The sequence below is a fragment of the Muscardinus avellanarius genome (assembly GCF_963383645.1).
Source record: "Muscardinus avellanarius genome assembly, chromosome: 1".
Classification (NCBI taxonomy): Eukaryota; Metazoa; Chordata; class Mammalia; order Rodentia; family Gliridae; genus Muscardinus; species Muscardinus avellanarius.
Genome location: NC_137786.1, coordinates 36613955 through 36633597, shown reverse-complemented (window position 1 = coordinate 36633597; position 19643 = coordinate 36613955). Strand labels below are relative to the sequence as shown.

The following is a 19643-nucleotide window of genomic DNA, read 5'->3' as shown; positions in this document are numbered from 1 at the left end:
AAAGTTTATAGTCTTAAGATTTACATTTAGATCTTTTATCTATTTTGAGTTAATATTTGTATATGGTGTTAGGTAAGCGTCCAACTTTATTCTTTTTCATGTAATTATTATTCTTCAACAATATTTAGTGAAAGGATCATCATTTCTTCACCAAATGTTCTTGGAAACCTTGTCAAAAATAACTTGACCATATCCCATTCTATCAGTAACTTTTAACTCTGTTTACATTGTCTTTGGATATACATTTTTTTTTTTTTAGGGAGTTTGTTTACCCTTCTGTTGCCTGTGCCATTGAAATAATATTCAAGAAATCACTGCCAATTTCAATGCTGTGAGGTTTTATGACCCAGATTTTCTTCTAAAAGTTTTTAGTCTTAAGATTTATATTTAGGTCTTTTATCTATTTTGAGTTAATATTTGTATATGGTGTTAGGTAAGGGTCAAATTTTATTCTTTTTCATGTAATTATTATTTTTCAACAATATTTAGTTAAAAGATTATTTCCTCCACCAAATGTTCATGGAAACTTTGTCAAAAATAACTTGACAATATATGGAAGAATTTATCTCTAGGCTTTTATTTAACTCCAATGGTTTATATATCTGCCTTTATAACAGTACTATACTGTTTCAATTATTGTAACTCTATATGGTTTGAAATCAGAAAATATACACCTTCTAGCTTTGTTCTTTTTCAAGATCATTTTGGGTATCTAGAGTCCATATTCCATGTTAGGTTAGATTTTTTATGAAAAATAAATAAATGTATAATAGTTTCACGTTAAAAAAAATAAAAAAATATTCTCTGGTAAGAAAGAAAGCAAAAAGAAATATTGAAATGTTATCTTTAAGTCATCAAAAGCTTGGTATCAGACAAATGAAACTGTTATGTGAGATTATCATTTTTAATTTTGGATAAATTGCTATAATACTAGATGTCAACCACTAAGCCAAGCATGGGAAGGAGGGATGGGGAGGGAACGGGATGGGGATCAGGTAGGGGCTAACTGGGTGATGTGTGCATGTATGTCTACAAAAGTTTTTTTTTTTAATCCCATTATGATGTATGAATACAGTGCAGCAATAAAAATAAAAAAATAATAATAGTAAATAACTTGACCATATATAGAAGAATTTATTTCTAGGCTTTTATTTTACTCCACTGGTTTATATATCTGCCTTTATAGCAGTACTACACTGTTTCAATTAATGTAGCTTTATAAGGTTTGAAATCAGAAAATGTACATCTTCTTGCTTTGTTCTTTTTTGAGATTGTGTTGGGTATTTAGAGTTCATATTTCATGTTAGGGTAGATTTTTTCTGGAAAAAAATGTATGATAGTTTCACCTTAAAAAGTATCCTCTGGTAAGAAAGAAAGCAAAAAGAAATATTGAAATGTTATCTCTAAGTGATCAAAAGTTTCATATCAGACAAATGAATCTGTGAGATTATCATTGTTAAATTTGGATAAATTGGTATAATATTAGATTTCAACCAGTAAGCCAAGCATGGGAAGAAAGGAGGGGTAGAGAATGGTGTGGGGTAGGGGCTAACTTGGCGATGTGTGCAAGTATGTCTACACAAGTTTTTTTATTCCATTATGATGTATGAATACAGTGCACCAATAAAAAATTTATTATACAGTAAAAAAAAGAATAAAAAAGTTCATCCCAAAGAACTATATAGATATATGTGTGTGTATGTATGTATATATATATATATATACACATATATACATATATACATATATATTTTTCTCCTGCTGCATTCATTATTTTCCTATATATACTGAAAATATATATTTTATATATGTATACATATACATATATGTATATATACAGGGCATATATGTATATCCTCAATTTAATTAATATGACAGAATATAGCCGGATGTGGTGGTGCACCCTTAATATCCCCGCACTTGGGAGGTGGAGACAGGAGGACCGCACAGGTTTGAAGCCAGCCTCACTGGCTTAAGAGACCCTGTTTCCAAATAAAAATATAAAAAATAGGTCTAGGAGTGTAGCCTGGAGGTAGAAGCATTTCCAGGAACCCAAGTACCACTATATATATATATATATATATATATATATATATATATATATATATATATATATATATATGACAGAATATAAATCTTTAGATGCTGTTCAAAGAAACAAGCAGTGGATAATTTTGATTATTTTATTTTTGTAAAATTTCAGTAAATATCCCCAAACCTAAATCTTGCAAATAAAATAATTTCTGTCCCTGCCCTCCTTCTATTTAAGCTTGAAACAGCATACCAATGTATATTTGTCTTGGTGATGTTTTCTTATCCTCAGGTGAAAGATGTTTCACTAGTTATAAGAGTATAAAAATGGTAATTCAATTTTGTTCTTCGTTATTCCTGAGTAGAATTCCATTGTGTATATTTCCCATAATTTTGTATGTCATTCATCTCTTGATGGAGACCTAGATTAGTTCCATATTTTGGCTATTGCAAATTGTGCTGATAAGAACATGGGTATGCATATGTTCCTGTAGTTCTCTGATTTCAACCTCTTTGGAAAGATACCTAGTGGTGGTATAGCTGGATTGTATGGTGATTGTATGATCCATTCTTAGTTTTCTAAGGAATCTCCACACTGATTTCCATAGCAGCTGAACTAGTTTGCACTCCCACCAACAGTGTAGACGAGCTCCTATTTCTCCACATCCTTGCCAACATTTGTTGTTATTTGACTTCTTTATGTGTGCCACTCTGATTGGGGTTAGATGGAATCTCAGTGTAGTTTTGATTTGCATGTCCCTCATTGCTAATAATGTTGAATATTTTTTATGTTTCTGTTGGCCATTTGTATCTCTTTTGAAGTGTCTATTTAATTCAGTTGCCAATTTCTTAATTGGGTTATTTGTTTTGCTAGTATAAAGTATTTTAAGCTCTTTGTAAATTCTACATATTAGCTCTCTTTCAGAGAAGAAGATGGAAAGACCTGGATAACATTATGTTAAGTGAGATTAGACAAGGACAGAAAGAGAAGGGATGTATGTTTTCTCTGATATGCTCAAGCTATTATGTGCTCTGGTATTAGAGATACCAGAGGGACTCCATATAATGGAGGGGAAACCTCAGCGAAGCCAGGAAGGAAGGGTAGAGGAGGAAGAAGGCTGAGGTTCATTAATAAAAAAGCCACATGCGACTATGTGATGTGAATATAGCATTGTTAACCTGGGCACTCAGCATAGGGAGGGAGGGAAATGGGGAAGCAGAGGGGGAGGAAGGCACCGAGTACTGTGTGAATATATGCCATTGTCAACATGATCCACATCATGATGTGAGACTATAGTGCGCCAATAAAAAAGTTTAAAAAATAAAATAAAAATTACTAATTTTAAAGTGCTTTTATAGGGATTTAATGAACATAAGTTTACTTGTTCCTTATGAGATTCTATGAAGTAGTTGCAAAAAGTGTTTTATTTAATTTAGCAAATTTGAAGATCAAAGCCATGTCGATGGCTAACGATCTGATAATCCTCCATTGTTGATTCATGAGTTACTGATTGAGTTTGAACTTGAGCTTCCCAGTTTCCCCTTCCAAGCTGCCCTCAGTACACTACACTGCCTAATGTTTTTAAATCTCAAAGCCATTAAATGAGCCATTTTCTTATATGATTCAACTTGAAAATTTATTTTGATGCCTGACTCTCTGCATCATTATAATTTACCAAGCAGCCATATATTGCCTTTGATTTTCGTGAAGAAAAGTTAAATTTGGACATATCTTATTTTATTTGAGCTTATAGGATAGCTATTTCAAAAATTTCTCTACTGTATTTTGAATATGAATATAAACTAATAAATAAGTATGCATCAATTTAAATGCCTACTAAAATTTGCCAGTGCCATACCCAAAATACCAGTTTTACTGATTTAGAAGTAAATCAGTATGGGCAGCATATTCTTCCCATGCCATCTACTAAAGATAAATAAGTCACACAGTTTCAGCTTACACTAAATGCAATATTTATTTATATTTGGGTTACTTTTTATTGTTTAAAAACATCTAATAATCCTGAAAGGCTATGTCTTCTAAATATTAAAAGTTATGATTTGAAGGGTATCAAAGAATTTTACAAAGTATTTTTTCTGACAACTTACCATGACCTCTGAAATTCTTGCTCTTCTGATTCTTATGGTTTATTAAACCTGAAGAGACATATAGATGGAGAAATAGATATATACATGGGGTGTAGGGAGAAATAAATATTGCATAGCTGAAAAAAGTTGTTCCAAGTTTATCAAACAAAAACCTTGAGGAATTGAATGAATAAAGTTAGAGGTGTGTACATGTGTTTGTACATATTTGTGTAATTGAGTTTTGGGTTAAGTATTTAAAAGAGCTGGAAAAAGCTGTGCTTGCACCAGGATTGAGGCAACAAGATGTACTCAGGGAGCCTGAGTAACAGATGGAGAGTGACAGTACTGGAATAAGGTCATGAAAGAAGAAAGAAAAGGTGTCAGAATTTGAAGTGCATCTGCCCTTTCTGATGTGTGAAGCACCCAGGATATATTAGTTTATTTTTAGCTATTCTGTAGATCATGCCCCCAAATTAAAATTAAAGGAGGATTTGGAAAATAAAATCCAACCTAGAAATAATTTTTCTTTATTGAGTCCCAATTATATTTTAAATGGCATTATATCCTTTTTGGCAAATCATACACATGGTCTTCACTACCTGTATGAAGAAGTGTGTGTGTGTGTGTGTGTGTGTGTGTGTGTGTGTGTGTGGTATTGGAGATTGAACCCATGAATATTCTACCTCTGAACTACACACTAGCCTTATTTTATCTTTTATTTTTAAATAGAGTCTCACTGAGTTGCAGAAGGCCTCATTAAGTAGCTGAAGCTAGCCATGAAATTTGCATCTTCCTGTCTCAGCCCCCCATGTCCTGGGATTACAAGTGTATGCCACCATGAATGGCTAAATGTATGAGATTTTGGTACATATAACTGCCAAACACAAATAATTAAGTAGACTTTGTTTTTGTTTTTGTTTTTGTTTGGTGGTACTGGTGGTGGAACCCAGAGGCTTTCTACCTCTGGGCTATACTCCCAGACCTTTTTTATATTTTATTTGGAAACAGAGACTCACTAAGTTGCTGGAAGCCTCACTGAGTAGCTGAGGCTGGCTTCGAACCCGTGTGATCCTCCTGTCTCAGCCTCCCAAGCGCGGGGTTTACAAGCGTGTGCCACCATGCCCGGCAACCTTGTTCTTCTGAAGAAGAAATTATCCTAAATTTGGATGCCAGCTCCTGAGAGAAAATATAAGCGAAGAAGAGTGTCTGAGTTAATTTGTTTTTTTTTTGTTTGTTTGTTTGTTTTTTTGTTTTTTGGTGGTACTGGGGTTCCTGGAAGCCCTTCTACCTCCGGGATACACTCCCACGGGCTACACTCTCAGACCTATTTTTTTTACCTTTTTATGTAGAAACAGAGTCTCTTAAGCCAGCAAGACTGGCTCTGAACCTGCGCGATCCTCCTGTCTCCCCTTCCAAGTGCAGGGATTAGAAGTGTGCACCACCACGCCCGGCCTGAGTTAACTTTTAAATGCTGTCAGTTGCATTGACTTGCAAGAAAAAATCTTTGTTATTCCACATGTAAAAAGTACTTGGTCTCCTCTAAGTTCACAATTTCCAAACACAGGTTGGAAATTAAAATAAGTATGTCAGCATTGTATTGTCTTCTTTTCTTATTTTTCCTTTCCCCTTTATCTCCTGTTTTTCAAAGTGAGTAAGGTAGCAATTTATACAGATTGTTTGTAAAAAGATCGTCATCATTTATTCAGATAATCCCTTTAAATTTAAAACCAACCCAAAACAAAGAGTAAAAGTAAAAATCATAGGCAAAGTGTTTGAGAACTGGTCTCTATGAATTTCACTATATGAATGATCTCTTATGGCACCTCTATAGTCAGCCAGTTCTAGTGAGTGCATTAAGTTCTCAGTTGACAAAAATAGGTGATTATATGAATTTTAAAATACTGATCTGAAGCTGGGTGTAGTGTGGTGCATGCTTGTAATCTCAACATTTTGGGAAGCTGAAATAGGACAATCTGGGTTCACGGCCAGCCTTAGCTACTTAATGAGGCCCTTTGCAACTCAGTGAGACCCTGTTTCAAAATAAAGAATAAAAAGTAGGGCTAGGAGTATAGCTTGGAGGTAGAATGCCCCTGGGATCCATCCCCAGTACCACAAAAAAATTGATCTGAAAAAAGTTTCTTATTATTTTATAATCAACTTGGTCAATTGAAGCATTCTATGTCCTAGACTAGGATTTAAAAAGGATCCTCATAAGACATGAGAATGAACTAAATTTTGATTAGTATTTCCCTTGAGGGAAAAGTATAGATACAATGCAAAAGAGCATTTTAGGAGGATGAAGAATGGACATTAATCATACTGTGTCTTTTTATTCTCCTAGGATCCCATGATTCCTTCAGCTTCTACATTGATGAAGCCTCTCCAGTAGGTCCTGAACAGCCAGAAACTGTCCAGAATTTTGTCTCTGTGTTTGGAACTGTAGCCAAGAAACTGATGCGGAAATGGTTAGCCACTCAAACAATGAACTTTACTGGCCAGCTAGGAGCTGGAATCCGTTATTTTGATCTTCGAATTTCCACCAAACCCAGAGATCCTGACAATGAACTTTACTTTGCTCACGGATTATTCAGTGCCAAAGTCAATGAGGGCCTTGAAGAGATCAACGCGTTCCTCGCAGATCACCGTAAGGAGGTCATATTCTTGGACTTCAACCATTTTTATGGGATGCAGAAATATCACCATGAAAAACTGGTCCAAATGCTGAAAGACATCTATGGAAACAAAATGTGCCCAGCAATTTTTGCCCAGGAAGTTAGTTTAAAATACCTGTGGGAGAAGGACTACCAAGTGCTGGTCTTCTACCACAGCCCAGTGGCTCTGGAAGTGCCCTTTCTCTGGCCTGGGCAGATGATGCCGGCACCCTGGGCCAACACCACAGATCCTGAAAAGCTCATCCAGTTTCTTCAGGCATCCATCACTGAGAGAAGAAAGAAGGGCTCGTTTTTTATATCTCAGGTGGTGCTGACTCCCAAAGCTAGCACTGTGGTCAAAGGTGTCGCAAGTGGCCTCAGAGAAACAATAACAGAAAGGTGAGTGTCTCCGCTGTATCAGAAAAGGGTCACAAAATTCAAGTCAAATTCATAGTCAATAAGTAATGGATGGAGCAAAAATTAATGCCATTTTGTATTAGTTTCCTAGAGAGGCCAAAACCAAGTACCACTAACAACATAAATGTATTCCTTTAAAGTTATAGAAGCTATAAGTGTGATGTCAAGGTGTCATTAGGATTAGTTCTTTCTGGGGACTCTAAAGGAGATCTTCTCTTCTCTTCTCTTCTCTTCTCTTCTCTTCTCTTCTCTTCTCTTCTCTTCTCTCTCTTCTTGTTTCTGGTGCTGACTGGTGAGCCTTGGTGTCCCATGGCTCATATCTATACCATTCCTGGCTTGCCCCTTCCTTCACTTGATCTTCTGTCTATGATTATATCTTCTCCTTTTCTCATAAGGACAATAGTCATATTAGATCAAAGCCCACCCAAATGAGCTCATCTTAATTAGTTCTGCACAAAACCCTATTTTCAAATAAGGTCATAGTCACAGATACTGGGGGTAGGACTTTAACATATTTTTTGTTAAAGACATCAACCCATAACACCATGTATTTTCACTCCACATCTAATTCTTTTTGCATAGCATTCTTTACATTTGTGTAGTGCTTAAGAGATGTCAAAGCCCTTTCTCTACTCTATGCCGAGTCTTTTTACACACAAAATTCCAGTTGATCTGTTAACAATCTTAGGAAGTAGGTAATTGTCTTACAGATTAAAAAAAATGATGAGACTCAGAAAAGTGAAATGTTTTGCCTAAGGCCCCTTTGACAGGGAATGATGAGACCTATACTTAGAATCCATTTTCAAATCACATCCTAAGCCTAATACATTACACATGCTGTCCTATGAGGGAGGGTTATTTTCTAGAGAGTAGACATTCTACAGGTCGAGCCCAGCATGCAGAGGGGAGGTTACCTGTAAGGTATAATTTGACTAATCATCAAAGATCTCTGTATCGCTGTCCTATAAGTTTGACACAACATGCAGAATCATACATATTATTTAGTCTTTTAAAATACTAAACAATATAAACAGCACCTGAGGAAAGAACAAAAATCCTTATCAGATATTTTATTTTATCTTTATAGTCTGAATTATTATAAAGAGACAGAGCATGAATATTTACTCAGTGTCAAGGTTTTTGCATACAGAAAGAAGAAAATGAGGAGAGAAGACTTTGGAGTGAAAACAGTATGGGGGGCTTATAGCATTGGACCAGGAAATAACAGGAAATGAAGCTTGTAATCTCTAGAAAGAGTACACTTGTAACAAGTATTTTAACCAGACCACAGACAACTTCAATTCTATAAGCAAATGAGAGCTCAATACAACCAGATCTGCATTTCAGACAATTACTGGTGCATACTGAAAAATAAAGAGAGTGGAGAGAGTGAACCATTAAGAGGTGCTTAGGATTGTGTTAGCAAGAGAGTGCAAGCAACACCCAGAAAGAAGACTTAGAATACAATGATAAGCAAGAGGTTGAAATTAAGATGATTTGGTGACTTGTTAGCTATGTGGTATAAATGAAGAGGTAAGTATGATTGAGAAGTTGGGTGGGGGAAAGAGAAATTCACAGAGGCAGGAAACAAAGACAGAAGGACTCAGGCCAGAGGTAGAAAAGATACAGTCATGGTCACACCTGATTTAAAGTGTCAGCAAGACAGCCAAGTATATGCAGCAAGTTGGTCATTAGGATCAAGCGCTAACTCATTTAGGGTTACTGGCATCATGGGGCAATGAGAGCTCTACCAATTGTAGTAGAGGGTTTGTCCTTTGGGTATTCAGATAATAGCTGAGATCACCTTATTACCTGTCATATAAATACGGTTACCAATTCTTCACTGCCTACTCTATGCAAGTACAAGGCCCTCCCTATGGTTTCTGCTACTGCCAAGGTTTCTTCCATTCTTAAATTTGAGCCCTTGGTGCTGTTGCATGACATCATCATGTGATGGGCCACTTGTCCTCTATGAGATTTCCACGTTCTATTCTGAGGCATGAAACTGGCTTCATGGTGTTTGTACAATGGTTTTGAGATGTAAGATCTAATGAGACAGGGAAATGTTTATAATCACTGAGGTTCACAGAGTTTAAAATAGAATTTTAGATTTGCTCTTACAAATCTTCTGCCATGAGATATCTTCCCCAGTGACACTTTGCGCCCCAGCCTCACCCCTGCTGGTCAGAACCCCTCTTTCTATACTTTGTGTCATTTTCTTCCCCTGCACTCAGATTTTTCTGGGGACCCTACGTTCTTCTCTAAATGATCGTGCTAACTATTCATCTCTCCAGCCTTTCTGTGCGTAAACTCAGCTAGATCCATCAGAATCTTCATCAAAACAAGAAGATAGCATTTTCCACAAATACTAATTGTTCTGGTAAATAATGATTTACCCCTTATTTTGTCAAATTAGAAAATGAGGCCACAATGCACAAGAGAATGTGTTGTTGTTAGCTTGGGCCCATAGAGTCTCCATATTGTGGGAATTCCCGAGGGCCAACTGAAGTGGAAAAAGAGGCAGGAGAAGCCAGGGGATAAACTGATTCCCGTTCTCTTCATTTTTCTCTATCCTTGAATGCAAGAAGACTTATTTTCAACTTTTACTTTTTGATATGACGCAAGTTTCCTTATAGCATCTTACAGTTACTATTCTATTCTATAACTGTGTTTAGGAAAGCACTTCCCCATACCACAAATCTGCCTGCCCTTGGATGAAGAACCATTTCCTGATTTTCCCTGTGTAAGGACTGGCTTTTGAAGAAATCAAGAAGAATCCACTCAAGGGATAAATGGTTTTCTTTTGTTTCCTGTCCTTGCATTTGATGTACTCTGGGAGTTTTTGAGCCCCAGTTAAATTTCTTTCTGGTTATTCATGCACTAGTACACTGATACTAATGTAGGATTTGTGGGAAGAAAAATAAAATATGTTAGGAAAGTGCTGAAAATTGTATTTTACACAACTTTTTCTAAAGATTCAAAGTACACATTAGCATATAAAAGGCACTAACAAATAATTGAGTGAAAAATCCTATTTAAATTGACCTAATAGAATGTTTTCCACATACTTTCTTTTGTTAGATAACACTTATTAACAGCTCATGGAATTCATTCTGAAGGACCGTCTTCGGCCACCTGTTATAATTCAAAACTTCTGCTTGCTTCTGGCTTATATATCTGGATTAGTAAAACTATATCATTGAAAAGTAAAAGAGAAGTTGGGGTAGAGACTTTTAAAGTAGAAATCAAGGTAAAATCAAGTTCTTCCAGTCTAGAATTAGGCAAATTATTTGCTAATAATTTGAAAATGTGTCTTCCATTTGCTTGCCATTATATGTGTACAATAGTATTCTCCAGTGGAGTTCAGTCTCAAAAGTACTAAGAGGACCTCCTTTTTAACTGTTTGCAAAACTGTATTCTGAGTGTGGTGCTAATATGAAGCTCAGAGATATTTGATTTGGTTTGGTTGGTTTGGTTACTGTTGTTATTTTTGGTTATTTGGCAGGCTTTGGGATGGAGTCCGTAGATAAAGGCCGTTGTCAGCCGCTGGGTTTTGCCTGACAAAGACAGTTTACTATTTGTGAATGAGGCAGTGAAGCAACACTTGGCTCTGGAGAATTTGTTGCCCTTTTCTTCCTGCCAAGTAAAGAAACCTAAAAGTAGAGTGAACTTGCCACTGCCCTTTTGGCTTTTGTACAGAAACACTGAATTGGAAAGTGCCATCTTGGTACCAAAAGATGTAATGAGCTCTTCTGTGCTACCAAAGATCATGCCAGGCAGTTGTATGATCTCTGGGTCTTAAGTATTTTCATCTACAAAATGTGGAGCTTGAACTATATCCTGCATTTGACTAGCTCACTTCTCCTCAATTTTCTAAATCATTTCTAATATTTGGGTTAACAAAAATTCTGAGCATATGCATTTAGAAAATAGAGTTTGAAGTTGTGGGTGGCTTTCAGGAAAACTAAATCCAGCCTGGATTTAGGTGCTGTATTTTTCAATCTGGCCACTGGTTCCAAATACTGCAGATGTGTTTTCTACATTTTAGCATTGCCAAGAAACACAGATTTTTATTTCTTAAAAACCTATTTTTAACTTATTTTTCAAACACCAGCTTTTACACTTCACTCCCACAATATTCACACATTCTTAAAAGGAAGGTGTGCAACTTGAGTCAAGTCTTTTCCTAATTTGTGGATATTTATTAATTAATAGAGACAAAATTTTTTCGGTTTAAAAAATACAGTTATATCACCTGTCAGAATTTTTAGGAAAAATCATAATTTTTAGTAGTAGGCACTATTACCATCCCCTCTTATAAGTAAAAGAACTGAGCCTTTGTGTGACCTCAGATATAATTTTTTTTTTACTTTTTCTTTAGGTACTAGAATTGAACCCAGGAGTATTCTTACCACTAAGCTATGTCCCCAGCCCTTTTTTTCCTTCCTTCCTTTCTTTCTTTCTTTCTTTCTTTCTTTCTTTCTTTCTTTCTTTCTTTCTTTCTTTCTTTCTCTCTCTCTCTCTCTCTCTCTCTCTCTCTCTCTCTCTTTTTGTTTTTATTGCAGTACTGGGATGGAACCTAGGAGTATTCTACCTCCGAGCTACACACCCCAGCCCTATTATTGAACAATTTAGCAAGATACCAACAGAAAAAAAAAGGTAGCCGGGCATGGTGGCACACACTGGTAATGCCAGCATTTGGGAGACTGAAACAGGGCCTCAGCTACTTAGTGAGGACCTTTGCAACTCAGTGAGACCCTGTTTAAAAAAAAATAAAGAATAAAATAATTTTAATTAATATGCCTCAAAGGACTTAAGTCCAGAGCTTTATTCATAGAAGCTATTTGATAAGATAAGTCAGGATAAGTCCTAAATTTAACTTAGTCTACTTGAATATACTGGCAATTTTGTTCTAGACATTGTATTTAATGAGAGGGAAAAAAGTTATAATCACCTCTTTGGAGTCTCACAAATAGCAGGGAGATAATATTGTGTGATGTTTTTAAGACCACATATCTGCTGGGCACAGTGGTACACACCTGTAATCCCAGTGAGTTGGTAGGCTAAGGCAGGAAGATAGAACATTTTAGGGTAGCCTAATTATATATGATTATAACTTTTTTCCCTCTCATTAAATACAATGTCCTTTGAGGCATATTAATGTTGGTAAAATGTTATTGTTTTCATTAAGTGTTGAGTAGGTTTGAAAACACAAACAATGAATGACATAAATAAAAATTGAAAAAAAATGAGAAAATTAAAGATCAAAACCTATGATGATTTAGAGGCAAGACAGACCTGGGGAAATGTTAGCTGACTTGGAGGAAAGGATGGTGGTGTGACAAGTATAGATAGATGGAGGTACCTGCCCAAGTTGGGGAACTAGCATAAAGGTGGGAATTCTTGAGGACAAGAGAAGTCAGGATTAGCCATACCAGAGTGACAGCAAAGGAAACTAGGAGATGGCTTTAAGAAAAATGAAGATTATGGGCCTCTGGGTTTAACAAAAGATGTATTAGGAAGATACTGAACAGCAATGGCCAAATCAGAACTGGATGTTAGGGGATAAAACCAACCCAATTATGTAGGTTGAATAAAGTAGAGATGAACTGAAAATAAAAACACTAGTACAAAGAGGGAAACAAAGTAGGATATTAGCAAGTTGCTGGGAAGAGAGACATAAAAATGTTGACATAGTGTGGTTTCATCCCTATTGACAGCACTGCCCTCTGAAATACTGGGGACACCATTCACAAAGTCATTCTATATGAATATAGAATCAAGCAAGGTGCAGCCCTGCCCAATCAATCTCATAATCACAGACATTGCCTTAAATGTACAGTAGAATGCTCAGGATATAGATGTGTGTATGCACACATATTACCCAACTGAGGGAAGGCAACTACAGTTGGTGAAACCCCATAATATGGCAGGTACTTCACTAAAAGCTTTACATGAATTGAATTTATTTAATCTTCCTGATAGCCTTACAAGGTAGGTATTGTTAAAGTCTATTAGAAGTGAAAATTGATCTTGAGATGTCTAGTACCATATTAAAAATTCTCAAATTAAATTAGTCACATAATTAACAAATAAGAGTTACTATATCAGTCTGCTTAACTCTGCCCCATGCTTACTTTTGCCAATTATATAATATCAACATGACTTAGCACAGGGCATATGTAATACACTATCTTTTCATCTTGGAAGGCAGAGTTGGTTCTCAGAGTTTGGAAAGGTGAACTATGCTGAAGGTGGGCAAAGCCCTGAGGAAACAAGGTCTGAGGTGTGTGGCTTTGTGTTCAGAAATCAAACACAGGTAGGATGCTGGCATTGGAGTCCCCAGAAAGGAACTGACATCAAATAACAACAGAGAAGGAACTTAGAAGTAACTGGGTTCAGTCCTCTTTGCTCTGTGCCTACCGTCCATTTGACCTTTTTCCATTTGGTAAGAAAGTTGAGGCCCAGAGAAATGCTACATGATTGCCCAAGGTCAAAGAGCTAAACAGCAGAGATAGGATTAAAATCTAGGTGTTCTGGCTTCCAGGAGGAATTCTTTCTCCTATACTTCAGGGGAATATGCTGGAGAAGGGACAGGAAGGCCAAGGAGGGCCAGACGACGTCGTGCTGCAGAAATCAGCATGGAATGGAAAGCTGGATTCTGGTCTACATTGCACTCAGCACAGTGTGGTATCTCGGGGCCTTAAGGGGAGCCTGCCTTCCTTGGGCTCCCTCCTTCTGTGTCATGAACCATCCAGTGGACACAGAGTAGCTCCTAACCCCTCACTGCCCTATCTACTGTCTGGGAGTTATTTGGCTGCAGTGCCAATCATCTTAGCAGTTTTAGAGAGCAGAGAAAAGCGTCACCAGGAGACTAAGTCTCAGAATAGTTCCGAGTCAGCTAGAATGACAGGAGACAGCGCTGACTCCCAGGAAGAGCAGCTCTTTGGATCCACCCTCCACCCCAGGCCAGGACACCAGCTAGGTCAGCGCACCGGCACAGCAGCTGATAATGGGTTTTCTGTTCAGTAGATGGGGAAAGCTATATGCTCAGGCTACGTATACCTGACAAGAAGGAATAGTGATAATATGGTAGAAAGCCAGAATTAAAACAATCGTTGTTTACAACAAACTTTCCCCATTAGATTCATTTCATGGATATATGACGTATGTATCTGTACAAAAGGTGTAATTCCCACCTTCACATTTAAGAAATTGTCAGGAAGGCTAAATAAGTTGCTCAGGAGGAACTGTGAGCCAGTGCTGGAATCAGTTCAGAATACAGGTTTTTTGAACCACTAGAAGAGGAGGTTGGTTTATGAATCAATAGGAAGCACCAAAAAGCAACTCTTTTCTCTGCCCAAGACTTGGCAAACTGGAACCTACTTATGGAGACTGTTAAAATGCAAATCTCTGGATACCACCCCCAGAGATTCTGGTTCACCATTCTGTAGCTCCGTTTTTCATTTTTAACAGACTCCAGTGAGCCTCACTTTGGATTTCCCTGCTCATGTCTACAGATAAGCTGCACCTCCACCTGGTCTCAAATAAATCTAGACAGAGCCAGCCCCAAGATATTTCAGTGCCCTTCTCTCCATACTCAGTTACTTCTCCCCCAAATTAAAGCCGTGACTCCTCTGCCCATAGGGCCTGCCATATTTCAGTTCATATTTGCTTGTTCTGCAGAATCCATGACTCAGGTGATCTATCCATGATTTCCAAAGACATCCCTGTGCTGTGGCATCTTCTCTCCCATGTCACTTGCCTTAATCCTAGGGTTATTGTAATGATAAGCACAGCCAAAGGCTCCTATGGAGGGATGCTTTGTTTCTTTAAGAAAAAGAAAAGGAAAAGCATTGATTTTGATATTTTCTCTTAGTAACTTCCAGACTCAAAGTCTCCCATGAAAATCAATTAATACAGTAGCACTTTTGATTTCAAATAGTATGGAGAAGATGAAGATGAAGGTGAAGAGGATGATGAAGAAGATGAAAAGGAGGAAGAAAATATTTTGTAACAACTGGCAGACCAGAGGGGCTGTGCGAAGGAAGTGTGATTTTAGCCTGGGTCCTGCTGGAGCATGTTTTAACAGCTTTTGACCCAAGAATTTTTGAAGCAAAAGTGCATGTAAAAGCTTTCTTTCTCTTCCATCCTGCTGACGTTGTACAGGTAAATGCAAGCAGGCACCTTTCATTATCTGTGTCAGGGGAGTCAAAGACTGGAGGGGATTACATACTGTTTATAAGTCAAATCTGTTCCGTGAATGGTTGTGTGTGTGTGTGTGTGTGTGTGTGTGTGTGTGTGTGTGTGTGGTATGAGAGGGAGAGAAAGAAAGAAAAAAGTGCACACATTTTTCTCAAGAAGCATGGCAGGGAATGGAGATTCACGCATTCTATAAAATTCTTCTGGATCTCAGTATTATGTGGGATCATGGGACCAATTGGATCCGATCTCTAGAAGAAATTAACTTACTATATAGCTAGAATATATAGACAGCTCGCACTCATGAAACACTGAGAGGAGGTAAACTGATGAAATGTAGAGGGAATAAAAATGACAAGAGTTCCGGGAGCTGGGGTATTCAGACGGGCAGATGGTAGCAGAGCAGTTTAGGTACTGGAGTCAGCAGCTATGGGAATGGGGAGTTCATATGGGATTTGAAATGAACCATGACATAGATTATCAGCAGATGAGCAAGGAAGAGGTGTCTGAGTCAAGAAGTCAAATGAACCAGATCTGGGCATCGCAAGCCACATTCTGAGGCCATGAGGTGGAGGCCTGCAGGCCAGCTCATCCCTTCTGCTCTCTGCAGGCAGGACTCCTGAAGTGGGTCACAAGCCATTCATTTGAAAATTTGTCCCCAAAGCAGTAATTCCACTCTAGAGAGATTTTTTATTTAACTGTGGAAAGAGAGAGAGAGAGAGAGAGAGAGAGAGAGAGAGAGAGAGAGAGAGTTAGTCTGTCATTATACTTTAGATAAAGATCCCTAGGTATAATTGTATGGTTTAATAGGCTGAGTTTATTACTGATTGCAGCAAGTTAAGAACACACACCACAGGGAACCATGAGACATCCCAGTAAGAGAATCCTAGATAGAACTTACAGGATTGAGGCTTATACTGGGTGATTTGAAGGAAGGTTTAAGGATGTAAGGGTTCTTTTGAGACCAGATAATCTCATAAAACAAGAATGGCTCTATTACTGGATATCACATAAGTCTTGTCTATAAACTAGAATGAGATGAAATTCTAATGGTAAATAAGTCACAGCCACTCATCTTCTTTAAAAGAGCTAGATGTTTGATTATTTGTGACTGGCACAGTGATCTTGCTTTTGTGTTTAAACAAAATTAGGTATAGCTTTTAGTGTCTTCCTTTATAGTGATCTCAGCTTGACCTTGTCTGAGGTTGATATTCTGAAATATTGTTTATGTCCAAAAGTAGAATGAGTGTCAGGCCAGCCTCTGGTTTTCAGGGGCTGCTGTAGATACTGCTACTTTTGTTTGATTTGAGAGCTTCTAATATACATTTTATTTTATCTTTGTTGTTTTTGTTCTTTTTATCATTGAAACAACTTAGGTTATGTCTATGCAAAAGTTCATACCATTTTGGTAATTAGGGAAATCAAAGAGTTAATGAAACCATAGTTGAGCCAGGCATTAGGGCAGACATCTACAATCTTAGTACTTGAGAGGCTGAGACAGAAGGATCTCAGGTTCAAGGCTAAAACATGGTAACTTAATGAATCTTGCTTCAAAATAAAAAATAAATAAAAAGGTCTGAGGTCTAGTTACAAGTGGCAGAACCTCTCTAGATTCAATCTCCAGTTACACTACACACACAGGACACCTAGATGCTTAGGGTTTACTTACTGAAAGTGCAGACTCTTCAAATTGAGCCATGTTGACAAGCATTTGACTTTATTTTGCTGTGATCTTAAGTTTCTCCCTATATCAATGAACAAACAGTGGTATTAGGTGATAAATATTAAGAATACCAGGTAGAAGAGATTGAAAAGTAGGATATGGAAAGGAAATATAAAGACGTAGCTGTTTGTAAAAATAATTGATGATTCTTTAAGATTTGTGAATATTTAACTTTCTTCTCAAGATTTCACCTCTCAGAGTACAAAAGAAGCAGAAGATGGAATAACAGAGTATCAATGTTTTTCAACCTAATTATGTTGCTACTATTTTTTAGGGAGAGATATGTTTTTCTTGTTTGAATGGGTGTCCCTTAAAGCTAATGACCCAGATGTTTGTGTTGAGTGTCCTTGGATACAGCTCTGGGTAACTGATCTACTGAATTTTAAGGGTGACTTTGACAAATATAAATGCTTAGTTGAATGAAGTGATATAAACCAAATTCTTTCTGCTGAAAGAAAAAATGAGTAGGAGTTGCTTTCAATGTATTGCACCTAAGCAAATCATTAGACAAATTTCCATCAACTTCTAACAACACTGTAGGCAATGGCAGTTCAGCTTTTAACTCACTGCATTCAGCTGATAACATGTTTTCTCCTATAGTAATTTCAACATAACAACAACAATAAAAAGCTTGGAATGAGAAATTTTCTCAGAATATTCGACCTTGGAAGATTTTAGAAGAAAATGCTATATTAACTGCTTGCAGACACTAGTGTTTGGCTTCATTGATTACAGCACAGATCTTCTGCCTCTTGCTCTGTCTGGGATTGTAGCCTATTGCTAATTAACTTATTTTAAAGCACTAAAAAATAATGAGACAAAAATAGCTAGAAACTTGCTTTTCATAATTGATTTTGTTACAGAAATCACAAGTATAGCTTGGATTTTTAAAATATTCCTTCCTCCCGCCCCCTCATCACTTATTTCCCTGCGGCCTGAGCTATTAAAAGAAGAAAAAAGACTCACAAAAAAGGGCTTATGTTTCTGAGGCTGTGACATCCTATCTGGAAGGAGCTGCATGTGCCAGTAAGACAGTAATGTGTGATTTCATTAGTGAAAGCTGGAAGCACAGGCTGCCCTTTTGAAATGTATATGAGATCTGGCCAGCAAATTCACTGTGTGGCTGCTAGTTTCCTGAATATTAAACTGAAAACCTGTGGTGTCTTTTATGTAGCTCAGTATTAAAAATGAACCAGTCAAGAAAACAGATAACACAATATGTTGTCAAATGCTATTCATGGATGTAGCTCTTCCTGTTTTTGTGGTTCATTTTTGAGGAGCTTAATTCAGGTGGCCTGTTTCTCCAAATAAAATAATTGCAAAAATTATCTTGTAATGAATAGATTAGAAGGGAAATGTGGCAGAGTACACAGCTCAACTTGTGTTCACTCTGTTAGTAGAGACCATATGGAAGTTCCAAAGATGCACGATGGATCCATTCTACAAGCCTGGAAACTTAGTTTATTCTCACCTTACATTTACATTTTTTGGGTTAAATAATGGATGTGGTACCATTGCCATTCATAAGCAGAGCAGAATGCCAAAGGCATTCCTATCTGGCCTTAAATGACAGAAAGAGAATTTTACATGCTTGTGTGCACACACGACACACACTTATATTTCAATACTTCACGTATGTTTCCACAGGCCAGTTAGCCCCAACGGGGTGTGGCCGAGGACCCTTGTATCTGATAAAGATGAAGGGGCTCCTTAATGTCATGCACGGTGACATTTTGATGTCTCCATGACATGGGCTGTATTTGAAAAGGCTGTTTCAATGGTATACCATTTTCTATTAAAGCTAACCCAGGGTAGTCAGCTTGAGATGAAAAATGTATATGTGGCATGTGTGTGTGCATGTACACATGCATATTGAAAAGGGTGAAAAAAAAGTAATGAAAATAAGTAGTAAAACCTAATCTTCTCTCAACACCTGTAAAATAATATTTATTTCTTCTCGCTGAGAAAAAGAAAGGATTTCACCTGCTGTGGGTGCTTACCTCCCAGTTGAGGATAGAGATCTTGCGAATGCTAACATATTCAAAATAGTACTTTCTTACCTAAGTTCATTATCATCCTACAACATACATTTATATTATTTTAGCTTGCTCCAGGCTTTATTCTTTCTTTTAGTGTTTTACTTAAGGGATTTATTAGATCATGTAGTTGTGAAAGTTTTGTTTTGTTTCCAACATTGTATGTTTTTTCTCTGTAATATTTTATTCTTTATTTTGAAACAGGGTCTCAGTAAGTTGCAAAGGGCTTCACTAAGTAGCTGAAGCTGTCTGAGAACTGCAGTCCTCTTGTTTCAGCCTCCCAAATGCTGGTATTACAAGCGCGCACCACAATGCCTGGCTCCTATTTTATTTTATTTTTTTAGTTTGAAATAAGTCCTCACTAAGTTACTGAAGAGCTTACAAAGTTGCTGAGCCTGGCTTCAAACCTGTGATTCCCCTGTCTTATCCTCCCTGGTACTGGGATTAAGGGAGTGCACCTTTTTATGATTCTTGTTAAAATTTCAGACAAAACTT

At 37.1% G+C, this 19643-nt stretch overlaps 1 protein-coding gene across 1 annotated transcript in view; it reads left to right on the top strand.

The window, feature by feature from the left end:
• PLCXD3 (phosphatidylinositol specific phospholipase C X domain containing 3) overlaps window positions 1-19643 on the top strand; it is a gene marked incomplete at both ends in the record, with an annotated part of 167513 nt that overhangs the window by 92488 nt on the left and 55382 nt on the right. Inside the window, one exon of the mRNA XM_080719173.1 lies at window positions 6461-7169. Within this exon, the coding sequence (XP_080575299.1) occupies window positions 6461-7169 (709 nt within the window). The remainder of the gene's footprint in view (window positions 1-6460; window positions 7170-19643) is intronic.